The 14,645-nt window shown below is 43.1% G+C and overlaps 1 protein-coding gene across 7 annotated transcripts in view; it reads left to right on the forward strand.

Moving 5' to 3' along the window:
• LOC126925679 (alpha-mannosidase 2) overlaps nucleotides 1-14,645 on the forward strand; it is a 167,931-nt gene that overhangs the window by 137,041 nt on the left and 16,245 nt on the right. For all 7 annotated transcript variants that reach the window (XM_050741478.1, XM_050741480.1, XM_050741484.1 and 4 more), the window contains 3 exons: nucleotides 2,037-2,129; nucleotides 10,136-10,308; nucleotides 12,973-13,106. In XM_050741478.1, coding sequence (XP_050597435.1) covers nucleotides 2,037-2,129; nucleotides 10,136-10,308; nucleotides 12,973-13,106 — 400 coding nt within the window. The remainder of the gene's footprint in view (nucleotides 1-2,036; nucleotides 2,130-10,135; nucleotides 10,309-12,972; nucleotides 13,107-14,645) is intronic.

Below are 14,645 nucleotides of genomic sequence, written 5' to 3' on the forward strand. Positions count from 1 at the left end.
TATCGCCGCGTTGCTCGCGATCACAACGGATGACTTACAACTTGTTGGCTTCCCTACACCGTAATTGTATACCTTTCAGTGTGTGCATGTATGCGAGGTGTATAGGACGTGGTAGGTGCAAAAGAAACACTCGATGACTTTTGAACAGTATATTTATTGGTACTTCTCGCTTTCTACACATTACATAGAGCTCGCGATTACAATTGACGATTCGCATGTAACGTTAATTTACATCAGAGACCAGGCCACATACCGCGGGCAGGATGGTACCCGGATGTCTGCAAATCCTTGGCGCGTACCCTCAATAATCTTAAGTACCCACCATGGGTCTTGGAATTTTTGTGGTTAAGGTCCTTCACACCAAGCGAGTATCTTTTAAATTACTTTTACGATTATCGTTTACTACGTTTCGTTTACTATCGTTTACTATCATTTACTTACTAATAATACTGAAAGTTGGCCTTCCTCACATCTGGTATATTCCATTAGCAACTTTCTCCCGAGGGCAGCTAAAACCCTTCCTGGTCCACCAACCGTCTTATTATCCAATCGGAGACGGCGTCTACTGCCCTCACTTACTTAACCAAAATTACCATCAACAAATCCGATAGTCCCGTGTCCTTAGACACACCCACCCCTAGCTTTCCTCTGACACAGTATCGTCAGTAAGAGGCACTTATTCTGTGCTCTTGGAATAGTCAACTTATCCTTACCGGTCTCTACTCTTATACAGTCGCGTACATATCATTGCAACTGAGTATGTATTCCGTTGTGATTGCTGAATTCGCAATGAAGTTTAACTAAAATTAATAGTTGTGTTACGACTCAGCTATCTTATTTTATCCAACCCTCAAGTTACGTGACACGCACTTGGTGGTTGCAACTCGACTGATAGACGATGAGTTAAGCCAGCGATTGAGCAGAGAGCGCGGTATAAGTTATAAGATGCTAACTGCTCAAGATACGTCGAGGTTACTCTCTTTCTGTCACGATGATGCTGCGAAGGAGAACTATACGAGATCATCGGATTCGTTAAGGGGGTATTCTAGTCCAGAGGCATGAATTTTCCGGCGGTTTTTGAAGCTCTGTACAAACGAAAAAAAAATATTTTTACTATTCATTTTTCTATCATTTGTTTATTGATATTTTAAGATTACATAAAAAATTAACCGAAAGAGAAAACTCAAAATTCACAAAGTTAGCTAGCAAAGTGGGGGGGTCCAAAAAGAAAAGGATATCCTGGCGTGCATGGTTTCAACCCTTCTGGTCATCCGAAACAAAAAAGCCGAATGGATTCTTAATTAGTATAGATGCCGCTATAGCATGAACCTTGGGAAAGTCAAAAAACATTTTTTTCACAAAATGGTGGCCGTCTGAAACTAAACTAGACTGAAAGATGTTTGTTCGTTCGAGGGACTTTAGCTAGAGAGATCGCAAGATTTATGGTAGCTCCTTAGACTAGTTGAAAATATGCTATGAAAGTGTTTCGACATCTGACGGTCACCTTGTCCGAAGGATAGAATCTTTGTGTAGCAATCCATGGGACAGAAACCATTGGAAGGTTTGTGTCGAGTGCCGCTATATATGTGCACATGTGTGTGTGTATGTGTGCGTGATTGTTAAGGAACCCATTACAGCAAGCAGCGAATTAGTAGACGAGTGGCAATAACCGTTCTGTCATTAACCACGTGTTTCAGCGTCGTTAATAACCGGAGCTCGCACATTCTTATCGTTCGTCGTAAATTCTATGACTCGTTGAAATCGATGCCAGTCGGTGGTATCGTGGTGAAAAGTCGTTCGGCCGAATGTTACTCCCTCGTTACTGCTTATCGGCCAACCGATGATTAATTATTAATTAAAAAGCGCCAGGTAACGCGTGACAGCAGCATAAAAATCGTGCGTCCGGTTGATTTTCATTGGCGGTTCGACGAGGTGGTTGGCACATTTGCATATTACCGCGGTTCCTCGTCTGTTCTTATCGAACAGCACGATAGTTCCATGTACGTAACTGATTTGTCTCTGTGTTTCTGTTACAGCCGTCGTGGATGCGCAGCCGGGAATACTGGGACGACAGCTTCGAGACTCGTTACGTGGTGCTCAGGAAAGATCCGACGAGGCCGCCGTTGAAGGTAATTATGGCATCGTTAACGTTATCGCTTGTCAACCGTTTGCGCGCGCGCTATCGTCACTGGTCGATTCTATTTTACGCGCGGAGATTCTGCACTTTCTGCGACTGAGAATACCAACGAGCATGGAAACACGAATTCTTAATGAGCGGTGGGAGGAAAGGAAAGAGGAGAAAAGAACACCAGGAAGCATGAGAAAGTAGCGTTTAACGCTGGAACTATCACACCAGTCAAATTGACTGTTTTTACAATTTTATTTTCAAATTCCTACTTCGTGTTATATTTTCTTCCGCGATGATGTAATGACTTTCGCAACGATAACTGAAAGAATAATATGACGAATTTTATTTTGCTTTTTATGTATTCAAACTGAAAATAATTTTGTATCCAAGCTATTATACCAATAACAGTGAAAATGACTGGTACTTGTCGAAGTGTAAAAGGGTGCTGCGATCTGTTTATCGAACCTCAATTAACCAGTTTCCTCGTTTTCTACAACTTGCCACGCGTTTTTCAAATTTTTACCGCGTATCATTCGATATGACGATATCAGTTATCAGGAAAATTCCGGATCGATCGCTGGATCGGCTAGATGCTAACGTTGGAAATACCACAGCAGTGAAAATGACTGGTTCTACGATTTTATAAATGTGTCAACCCTCGTTCAGCGATCCCAGATGGATTAATAATATCAAAAATGTACTACATAACATGGAATTGCTTCTGTAAGAAAGTAATACATCAATAAATATACAAATATTCCATTATTATGTATTTTTTAAAGACCAGTCATTTTCTCTGGTTTTGGTAGAAATAGCTTCGTGTTAATTATCGGTAGTTCTAGTGTTAAGGGAAATATACATAGCACAGAATGGCTGTGCTATTTGATGTGCTCTGGTGGAAGAAATTAAATGCCTTGGTGCAGGAACCAAATACAGGTAAATACAGGTCTGTGAACAATTGCACCATAGTATTCTGCACTTAGAAAGGCATCCATGTGACAAATGATATAAGAAACGATACTTTTTACAATTGTGAAAAATATTCAAATCTACGAAAATTTTCATCGCGTTCCTTTCCTCCGGTTCTCGAACTCTGCCACAGCGAAATCGTGTTATAAACGTGTCCGAAAAGTGTCTTTCTTTCGCAAACGTGTCTTTTACAACAGTGCACCTTCGTACAAACGTGAAAACAAGTCTGCGAAATGTCGCGGTGTTTATCTCGACAGAACAAAATGGACCGTACGTAATTCGAGAAAATAATACAACACAAAAAACATTGTGCGTCTATTATTTCCTCATAAAACGTAAGAAACTTTTCGGACAACCTAGTACCTGTACTTTCTCAATTGCCAAATCGTCTTACACCGAATCCGTGTTCTAAGAATACCTTGTTCTGCGTGGCATAGCTGTACAAGTTTCATATGACATGCACTTGCCCTATATTCGTATCAAAGTATTCGATAATAGTCGCCAGACAGTGGAAAAATTGTCGCCCAAATGAAGAGTGCGAAAAAATAATTCTTCTACGATGGAAAACACATGGTGGTTGTCAAAAAGCGCGAAAAAACAGCCTTCCGAAGGATCACGCGAATTTTTCTGCCGTTAAAAATCCTCTGATTGTACCAATGTAATATATAGGAGAAGCGTGGATGTGCTTTAGGTGTGTGCAGCTCTGCCCATGTCGCGGTTTTCCAGCAAACCTTTGTGCAACGATTCCCTTGACCAGCGGTTCCCTTGGCCCTTGACGCTAATGGGAATGTTTCATTAAAACTCACGTGGTCGGGAGAGAAAACTCTAGGCGCTTGCTCGTCCGAGAATTTTCAATATTTAGCCTCATAGCTCGTTTATTTATTCGACCGGATAAAACTCCCTGGTTTTTTCACCGGAGCGGCTCGAGTACTCGATAATGAATCCCCGGCTCGGTCGATAAGTTGCGCCTTTCGCGATGTTCGCTGAAAACTGTGGATCGTCAAGCTTGTTGAATACCGCGGTGAATGCACGAAGCGGATTTGGCCGGACGCTTGTAATCTGCAAGAAGCTTCCTTCTCTCTTCGATTGCAGTTTTTCTAACGTGGAAAAGCCGCGCAAAAATTATTCATCTAAATGCCAACGATCGAGAAAAGTCGTATGATTGTAACGAAAGAAAATTTATGACGTCGTTTTCAGCTCCTGTACTCCGACACGAGTAACCCGTTTCGCGTAAATTCTGACGATCGTGGACCTTAAAAAAGAGTCAGTTTGCTATGGCGAAATCACAGAATGCGTATCCGATCAGCCAGAGGCGAAACACAGATTAGAGGGTTGGAAGGGTTGAACGCAACGGAGAAGAATGAACACGATACGACGATAATCTGATCTGTGTAATGAAGCGGTAGGAAAGCAACGCGGTGGATGGAAAGGTGCGTTTACAACGCAGGCCTGGGCCAAGCTCGGCACAGGGATAGTACGTGCTCAGCAACGGAGCCTCAAGGCGGATCCGCGCGGCGAGCAACTTCGTTAACGAATCTGCGAAATGCCTCGGATGCATCGGCTTAATTAGCTCGCGAACGTGAATGCCGGGCTGCCGTTGCCAGGCGCGACCGGAAGTGAAAGGTGAATCTCCCCGTACGAAGTTGCTGCTCGATCGGTTCGATGCACCGCCGATACGCCGTCACGTCTGCTCGTTAGGATGAAACATATCCCCGTGCCATGATGAATTTCAATGTTCGCTGAAAAAGAGCAAAAATCCGGCGATTTTTTTCATCGCGGCAAACAAGATCCATCCATCGTTTCTATAGAATATTCGAGTTAGATGCTCTTGTGCGCTTCCGAATTCACAATCTAGAGCTTTCGTTTCGGATTTTCGATAAAAATTCTATGCTTACGTATCATTTGTCCAGGTGCAATTACAGAAAGTCATAGTCAAGTCGTGCAGTTACAGAAAGTCATAGTCAAGTCGTGCAGTTACAGAAAGTCATAGTCAAGTCGTGCAGTTACAGAATGTAATAGTCAAGTCGTGCAGTCACTGAGAGTCATAGTCAAGTCGTGCAGTCACAGAGAGGCATAGTCAAGTCATGCAGTCACAGAGAGTCATAGTCAAGCCGTGTAATTTCAGAGAGTCAGAGTCAAGTCGTGCAGTCACAGAGAGGCATAGTCAAGTCGTGCAGTCACAGAAAGTCATAGTCAAGCCGTGTAATTTCAGAGAGTCATAGTCAAGTCGTGCAGTCACAGAGAGGCATAGTCAAGTCGTGCAGTCACAGAAAGTCATAGTCAAGCCGTGTAATTTCAGAGAGTCATAGTCAAGTCGTGCAGTCACAGAGAGGCATAGTCAAGTCATGCAGTTACAGAGAGTCATAGTCAAGTTGTGCAGTTACAGAGAGTCATAGTCAAGTTGTGCAGTCACAGAGAGGCATAATCGAGTTGTGCAGTTAGAGAGGCATAGTCAAGTCGTGCAGTTACAGAGAGTCATAATCGAGTCGTGTAGTTACAGAATGTAATAGTCAAGTCATACAGTTTCAGGATGTAATAGTAAAATCGTGCAGTCACAGGGAGTCGTAGTCGAGTCGTCCAGTCACAGAGAGTCATAGTCGAGTCGTCCAGTCACAGAGAGTCATAGTCGAGTCGTCCAGTCACAGAGAGTCATAGTCGAGTCGTCCAGTCATAGAGAGTCATAGTCGAGTCGTACAGTCACAGAGAGTTATAGTCGAGTAGCAGTAACAAGGATATGATCTTTGAAACAACCTGTAGACGTTTAGTTTCTCGGTACGTCGAATAGAAGAAAAGGGAATGGAATCGAGTGGTAGCCTCTGAATAAAAAAGAAAAAAACGTTTCAACTAGCACGAAACTGGATTTGGTTGGAGAAAATTCAATCAGGCTCACAGTTCCGCGATCTCCTGGTACGGAATCGCAAATCAAAGAGGTCGACAGATGGAAGACGTCGATCGGTGGTGCTCGTCGTCTCTGCGGTGAATTTTTCTCCACGATATTATCCTCTCAGTTTTACCTTGTAGGTTATCTATGCCCGGAAAGAAAGCACTATAACCTTGTTAGGCAAGATTGCAGAATATTGGCGTGTTTATGACGCTACGGTACCGTGAATGGACGACGTCGAGTACTGAACATATCTTACCATATCCCTACACTTATTCTTACATCGTGCTACGCGAGACAACTTTTCGGTTTTCAAAAAAATCCATAGATGCGTATGGTATTTAAAATTGCACCGAATATCGTTATAAAAATTATGAAAGAAAATTTGCCAAGTACTGGACGCATTTACTTGCTACGAAAATACCCAAGAAAGAGAACACGAGAATTTCTTCCTGAAAAATCCTACGATATAAAACCTGTTCTATCTAAACTTCCTGATCCGGACATCGGTTAAAAAACAGAACGGTGAAACAGCGCAGAAGAATTTCCATATTAAGTCGGTGTATTCAGCTGAACGGGAAGCAGTTGAAATGACGACAAAATGGCCACTGGTGGGTATTAAAATGGCGGTGCAGTAATTCGAACGATGGAATCGGCAAACAAGCGTGGAAATCGCGGAGGAGAGACGAAGAACGGAAGGAAGGATAAGCAGAATGGGAAGTGGAAGGTGCGTCGGATGCATTCCACGACTAGATCGGCATTGTTGTGCGCGTTTTCGAAAAGGCCACCGCCCACCATTGTACCTGGCCGACAATGGCCTGATGAGCCAGTATTGTCGAACTTGTCGAACTCCGGCACGATGAAAGGGCCGAGGGGAAGCCGCGTCCGAAGTCCCCCGGCAAGTACGTGCCTCCTGGGACTCGATGAAATCGCTTTCGTCCGGGAACCACTTCCGTCCAAATATTTGTTCCGTCATTCCAACTCCGTACTTTCGATCCAACAATTATTAATCCTGTTTTTCTTCTGAGCTGTTGGACCCTCTGCTACCAGCATCCATAATTCTCCACAAGGGAAACAGTGGCCAGATTGGACCGAGTACTTCTGAAACATTCAGTCGATTGTTATTCGGTTAGGAAGCTTGCGGATCGATGGAGAATGGGTTTGATAGTATCATTTGGTCTGCGGTCGATTTATACTGAGTCGCGACTCCAAGTCTTCCGATGCTTCTCAAGAGATTAGATTCGGGTTAGGTTAGAAAGATTGGATTGGATGTTAAGACCAGGGCAAAGATTGTTTATTCTTCTTGAAGATGCCGGTGGATAAATTGGACCAGGTATTTCTCAGGAATATAGTTGAATGCTGTTAAGCTGTTTTCATCGATTCTCCTGACGATGTGATTCTGATGAAATAAGATTGAAGGCGGATCTGTCCTAAGCAGCTGTCCGCATTCTCGAGCTTCGAATGGATGAGAACGTTCTTTCCAGCTAATGAGCTTCTGCTTAAACTTTCTTTTCCTATCGATTGACGAAAGTACACACCGGAATCGTGGAAACAGGAAGGAGACGGTGATCGCTTGAAAACGAACTGGCTTTTGGTTCTCACGAAGGGACGCATTAGACTAGGGAAGAAGTTGCACGAAGTTTGCAAGTTGCCAGGCCGGAAATTAACCTGCACAGCTCGTGATGCACTTTTGGCGGCGACTTCTCCTTTGAGAGTGGCTTAGAAACCTGGATATAAAGTCGTCAGAGTGCGTGACTCCGGGGACATGTTTCCGGCAGTTGCAGTTCTCTAATTTATGATAACAACCTGTGTACACAGTGTCCAATTAATCTTCCAATTCCTCAAGAAAAATTAAGCTTCGTAAGGTAAATTTGGATCAAATTACGATTAGAGTATTTCCCACGAGAACGCCAATGTCTGAGGAATTCCATCGTTCGACATGATTGACGTAGAGTGCTAAACACGTAGCAATGGAGAGAGACACGATAGCTGAAGGTAAACAGCATTCGAGATAGGAGATACGTTTAGGTCGTAAGAGACGTCCTCGTAAAAAGTACGTCTGCTCTGGTAAAATGTTGGTGTGGTTGCCTATCGCGACTGGGGAAATGTAATGGAACGGTCACGAGTCGCTTGTCGTCCTCTGCTTACCCTCTTCCACCCTTTAACTCTCTCCGCGTTGCTTCTTTTCCTTTCCGGCGTGAACTACCGCCAGCCAGCGCGCTTATTAACGTTATTTATTCACATAATAGCAGTGCTTTCTTATGCATACAGGATAGCAGTGTAACAGGAAAAAAAAAAAAGAAGGAAGAAAGGTGAAACGCTAAGAGCACAAAAATTAGGTGCTATGGAACCGGTATAAAGCACGAAAAACGTGTTAGCGTTGGAGTACTAATTGGAAAAAATAAATCAAAATCCATGCAATTGTCTGTAAAGGGAAGGTGAATCGCTGACAGCTTTCGTATTTAAAACTGTCCATTGCGTTTAGAGGACGTCGATTCGAAGAAGTAGCCGGCAAAGTTATCGGGAAACTGAGCGATCGAACGGATCGTACTAGCTGAGCAGAGGAGATCAATGAAGAGCGAAGGGGCAGGGGTGTATTAAAGGGGCGCACTGATCCGGGCCACGATCGTCTCATGCATACGAATAAGCCTTCCTTGATATCTCCCGTGGCGGTTTCCGGTAGTAGCCGGCTTATTAAACGCTCTGGATGATCGATCTGTAATTAACGCTCGTCTTTGGCAACGACAATTCGACAGTTGGCACGAACCTACTGGAATATCAATTTAGAGAAGTTCCACTATTCTCACCTATTTCTTGCTTATTGACAGTAGAGGATCGTTCGATAGCTTCTCGATACGGATAAAATAAAATAAAATAAAACGAATGGATCTGGTGAATCTCATAGAATCCGATTCAAATCATCGATCCAGCTGAAATGGAGGGGGGTGGGAGGGGGTTGGTCCCGTCGGTCGAGTAATAAACGGGGGCGCATAACAGGGATTTGTCAGTGACCTATGCACAGTTTAACGTGCCGCGGTTTCCACGCTGATTATGAGCGAATGGATATCGGTTTATTGTAATCCTTTGTGGCAGCGGTTCTCAATCAGAAGCCGAGCGGAGTGTCTTCTTTTTCCCATCATGACCGAGCGAAACGGGTCGCTGTGTGAAAGATCAAACAAGCGGCGCGTTAAATATTCATAAAAGAGAGGCTGTGAAAGCCGATGGGTAGAGGAGAATGACGGGAAAAATTGAAGCGCCGGTGCCGACCGGTATGAATTTTCATTAACGCGAACTTTCGGCCCGGCCGAAAATCAAATTGACTTCGACGAATTTCAAATGCAATTTCGAATCTCCACTGAAATCTGCATGCTCCACGCTGCAACCAACAAAGTCGTCGCGTTAATCGTCGTATTAGTTACGAAAAAGTTAGGTTAACCTAGGTGTCGCTCGTGCAATCCCCTAGAATGTAGCTTCCCCTAGGGAGATTGAGTTATCTGTGTACGTAGACCGGAGGAAAGGCAATTTTTCTCGAAATTTCCCCGTTCCACGTGGTCGACAATGAACAACAATCAAGCCAGCCAGGCTTACGGTTGAATGAGCCAATGGTAAATCGTAATGAGTCCTGCAAATTGTTTTACGAGCGATGCTGGCTGGCGTGCGGCCGCATTACAAGCTCGACCCAGCGGTGTATCAATTACGAAATAATGTCGTTATCGTGGCGAGCCTGGAACGGCCTAATTAACGAATTTCTGCTTCGAACTCGTCGATCACGACTGGTTGAGAACCACTATCTGGCTATTTCAGTTAGAAATTCGTTAAGTTCTGCCATGGATCAGTACGATCCGACTCATTTTGATCGGAATATATATATATACATATTTAATATACAATATTTTCAGCAAATGTACCGATACATTTAATTGCGACAATGGAGAAGCTAGTAGCTACATAACCTAAAAACTGATCGTTTCGGTCTACACATGTAAATGCGATCTGTTAGCCAGGATTCAGCTGGGATAAACGAATTCAAACTCCATGAAATTGCAAACCTTCTGACGTTTCGCGTTCAAATGAAATTTAGAATTGCCGTGGGAATTTCTTTTTGACCTATGAAGGTTTACGAACAGATAGTAAGAGTGTACTTTTTGTGGTTTCAGGTGATCCTGGTGCCTCACAGTCATACAGATCCAGGATGGTTGAAAACGTTCGAGCAGTACTTCCACAGCTCCACAAGGAGCATCTTGAACAACATGGTGTCGAAGCTTCAGCAGTGGCCCAACATGACTTTCATCTGGAGCGAAGTGTCCTTTTTGTCACTTTGGTGGGAAAGGTGAGTAATATGGGAACACGTGATAGAGGGGATTGGAACAGAGTAGAATACATGAATACAAATGGTAAAAATCACATACACGGGATAAGAGAGTATAGCGAGATGCTGTAGACGAAGGGTAGCTTTTCCTCTGATCGTCATTTTTCAACAACATCTTTGGCAATTCTCGCCACATGTTCCACTCAGCAGGATTTACCATATTTTATTTACCATAATACGAGTACAAACGCGTATACAAAAATATTCCACAATAACAATCTACATGCCATCCATCAGAAACAGTATAAACGCACCAAAATTGTCGTCAGTAGATGCAATAGAAACGGGTTTATTTTCTGCAGTATCGTTCTTGTCTCTAGTCGTTCGATTGCCCTGGCCACAATGCTCATCGGTAACATCGTTTTTTATGCCCACGTTAGGAGCTGGCGTTGTACGTGGCTCGCGAAGATGACAGTCGTAAAGGGCGCCATTAGGGGCGGTCGATGGCTGCTGAGATGGCCTAGCTTGAAAGAGCAGTTAAAGCATCCCTTACGATGGATGGAATATCCGCTAGAATCTTCCCGTGCTTCTCTTTTTTTCTTCTTTTTTTTTTTTTTTTTTTTTTTAACGATCGAAAGAGAATCCAGGGATAAAGATGAGGAAGTATCGCGAACATAAAAGGGAATCGCGAAAGGACAATGAGATGAGATCCCCACCTACCACTGCTATAGAAGGACTTCTTTATGAAATTGACGGTGGATCGAATTCTGTCCAGCACCGGCTGGGACAAGGGATCATTTCCGATTCAGGGAAACGGAAATCGTGTGGATAGCGATCCAGGAAAACGGAAATCGCCTCGATACCGATCCCCGGCTATCGTTCCGTAAGAGGATCACGTGGAAAGGGGAATAGATTTCCGTGGACTTAGCTCGACGACCGTGTGTTCGCGTGTCGTGAGCTTCTTCCTGAAACGAGGCTGTCATAAAATGGCCCATTAGAACGAGGAACGGCAGCGTCATGGTGCTTCGGGTTTAGGTAATATCCGGCAGATCGAAAACCACCTCCTTCCTTAACAACCTGCAACGCCACGACTGTGAACGAGCCTCTTTTGTACTATACCGTGTAACAGGAATTGTTGGGTCGTTGCAGCAGAGGAGTTCTTGTTTCCTCGTGAGCCAGCGTGAATTTGAGCTTAATGCGAAGTTCTGAAGGAGATTTCGTATAATTAGTAAGTCTGAGTAGTAGGAGAAAAGGGAGGAAAAGGCGAGACACCGAAGGTAATTGGCTGGGATAGGTCAGAGCGTGTTTGACTGTCTCCGGACTGACTCAGGTTTCGAATTCTCACGGACTGAGATCGATTTTCACCAGGCGAAAAATTATTTTCACTTGCTTCCCTTTTTACTGTATCCCACTCTGCAGGTGAAAGAATTTTACAACCACTGAAAAGTACTGAAAAGTGGTCAAAGTATTTGATCAATGTATGTGAAAATGGAAGTTGAAAGTACGCAGTGTACTCAAGAAGATGGAAATGCAACCAATGGGATTTGAACTTGGAATGCATGTTTCTCTCCACTAGTGAGTCTCTCTGACTGAAAGCTTCGTAGTATTCTACATAGCGAAGGCTCGTGATACTTTTAAAGGTACTGCTAGATTCTCTGCTTCACCGAGGATCAATCCGTATACGAGGTGTTAACCGGAAAACCTAAAGACGTCTTGGTGCAAATTGACGACTTCCTCGGCATTTGGGTTATCGAAGAGCGGAAACGGTAGTGGAACGGAATTTGTTGGTGGTTTACGGACCGACGTGAACAGCAAGGAGTCGGCCATTGCGGCCTGCGTGGGATCACGTAAATCCCAGACCCACTGGAATGCGCCTCGGCTATAAATATGATTTGTATCACGGATTGTATCGTGCGAAATTACAAGTTGCGGCGTAACACGTTACACCCCTCCCCCTTTATCTGCGATGTAACTTACAATTACTTGACCTGTATATCAGCTGCACATTGTAAGGCATTCATGCTTAACCTCCTTAGATAGTGAATTATACTTCCAGGAATGTCTTTGCAGTTCTACAATCCTAGAAACATTCGAAGCTAATTTAACGTCTGGCAGTATAACCTAAAAAGTGATTGATAACCGCTCGCAAACTATTGTAAAATCTAGATAAACTTGAAACTATGCATAGAGATTCGTATACGTTATCAGATTCGAAATGTACTAAAGAGCAAAAATGCTGACTGCATCGGAGGTAGGAGGAAAGCAGCTATGTTCTCGACGTGCAAATTTTCAAAGTAGACGATGGGGTGGATCGTGAAACAAAAGCATAGAGGAAATTTAGTTGGATCTGATCATCGTGTAGACTTCATGACCTTAACCTAAAACGAGAGAAAAGCTGCAGAAGATTTTGCAGAAGCAATGCGAGATTTGTGGCGGTTTTATGGCAGACATAAACGTTCTAACGAGGGAGCTGAGCTCTCGCGGGAGTATTAAGCCCAGTAGGCAATATTTCTCCCGATCGATCATGAATTCTGACGTTAGTCGATGTTGAACCATCGATTTCAACTCACCAACAACATAAATATCATCCACAAATTGTAATCGATCTATGTTTGGAAATTTTCAGGTTAGGAAGCTAGAAATACATATTCGGCTAAAATCTTTGGCTTTTTTGTTCATTTACAGTGCCCATCCCACCAAGAAGATGGTCGTGAAAAGGTTAGTGAAAGATGGCAGGCTGGAGATGACCACAGGGGGCTGGGTGATGACCGACGAAGCAACGTCGCACATCTACGCCATGTTGGATCAGCTGATCGAGGGTGAGTGCGGCCATCTTGAATTTTTATCGCTTCTGAATAGATCAGCATATTCAGGACCAGTATAAAAGGGTATAAAATTAGAGGAAATGGAAATTGGATATAACGTGGAACGCAATAACCCACGTTTCCTTTATTCGAAAGAATTTTTACTTAATCTCGACTTCTTGGAGGTGATGAAGATGACGAGGGTCTTCGCAGGAATTGCCTGCAGCGTTCTTAACGCCCTCTGATTGCAGAAGAAAAAGGAATCTGGCTGGTTTAATGCCAGAATTTTATCGTACCCTAGAATTCCTCTCATTACAGTTGAGACCTCCATGATACTAGCCGCGCCATAATAATTACCATTCCCTTAAATACGTCCCGGCGTTATCGCCGTCTCGTGGTCATTAAGCGCGATCGTGATCCAGGCTATGACGTTTGAGAATCCTCAGGAACTTCCTGATGATTCTGGAATCCTTCTTCAAGGACCAATAAATTGTATACGAAATCAGACCATAATTGTCTTCCTGTCAGAATTGGATTTATATCATTATGGGCGACAAGTGGTGAAGGAGTTTGATGAATTATTAAATTCGTCTCAAAGTTTCTATTATGAAAATAGCCTTTAAAAGGTCTATGTAAGGAATCTTCGTCCTTCGCATCCTTCTTTATTTTGAGATTAAAATAAAATTACGATATAAACTAGCTTCGAAGTATCTAGACAAAAATGGATGAAAAAAGTTAGAGCTTTTTGGTTAGAATTGAATGGACCAAATTTGTCGGGATATTTAAACCGCAATTTCTGTTCTCTACAGCAAGGGATTCTCTGCGCTTGATCGATTCGGGTCGGTTTGGAAATCCTTCGGGTCTGTTCCGACTGATAGCAATATAGGAGGATTTGTTGGTAACGTGTTGCGTTTTCGACGTTGCATATTCACATACAGAATATTTGCCGATATATCGGCGTGTAATGCCCGCGAGCACGCATATTGACCGCGGCTGGCCTGGATATTTAACGTTCTAAGCGCGAACCGACCGCATACATATTCAGAAGCCTAATAATTGGAAGTTAATATAGCCTGCTCGGTATTATTTCAATGGAACGTGTGGACCGGCTACACAAGTTGCCGTGTAAATTGCAAACCTGAATGCAAACCAGTATGTCCTTGAATGAAGGAAATCATGTGGCTTCGTTGCTAATCTGTAATAAGAGAATTACGAAAAATAATATTCTGAAAAAAAGGGGGAAGTCAGAAAATAATTTCCGAGATAATTTTATAGATTTTATCGTTTATATATTCACATACTTTTCTTTTACATTCGTTTATTGGATATTTATTTATTTTATTCAATTTATTTTTCAACATTTTATATTACCATATTTCCTGTTAACGAGAGTTCCTCTCATTTCTTCTACAAGTAGGGAACCAGGATGGCAGGAAAAATCGTGTTTGTAGAGGAAGAAATTACTCATTCCCCTGAGGTAGTCAGACAACCTGATACCAACGCTACATATTTCACTTTGTTTCCTTCTGTATCTCCGTATTAGCTTCACAGACA

Source organism: Bombus affinis, chromosome 16 (assembly GCF_024516045.1).
Source record: "Bombus affinis isolate iyBomAffi1 chromosome 16, iyBomAffi1.2, whole genome shotgun sequence".
Taxonomy (NCBI): Eukaryota; Metazoa; Arthropoda; class Insecta; order Hymenoptera; family Apidae; genus Bombus; species Bombus affinis.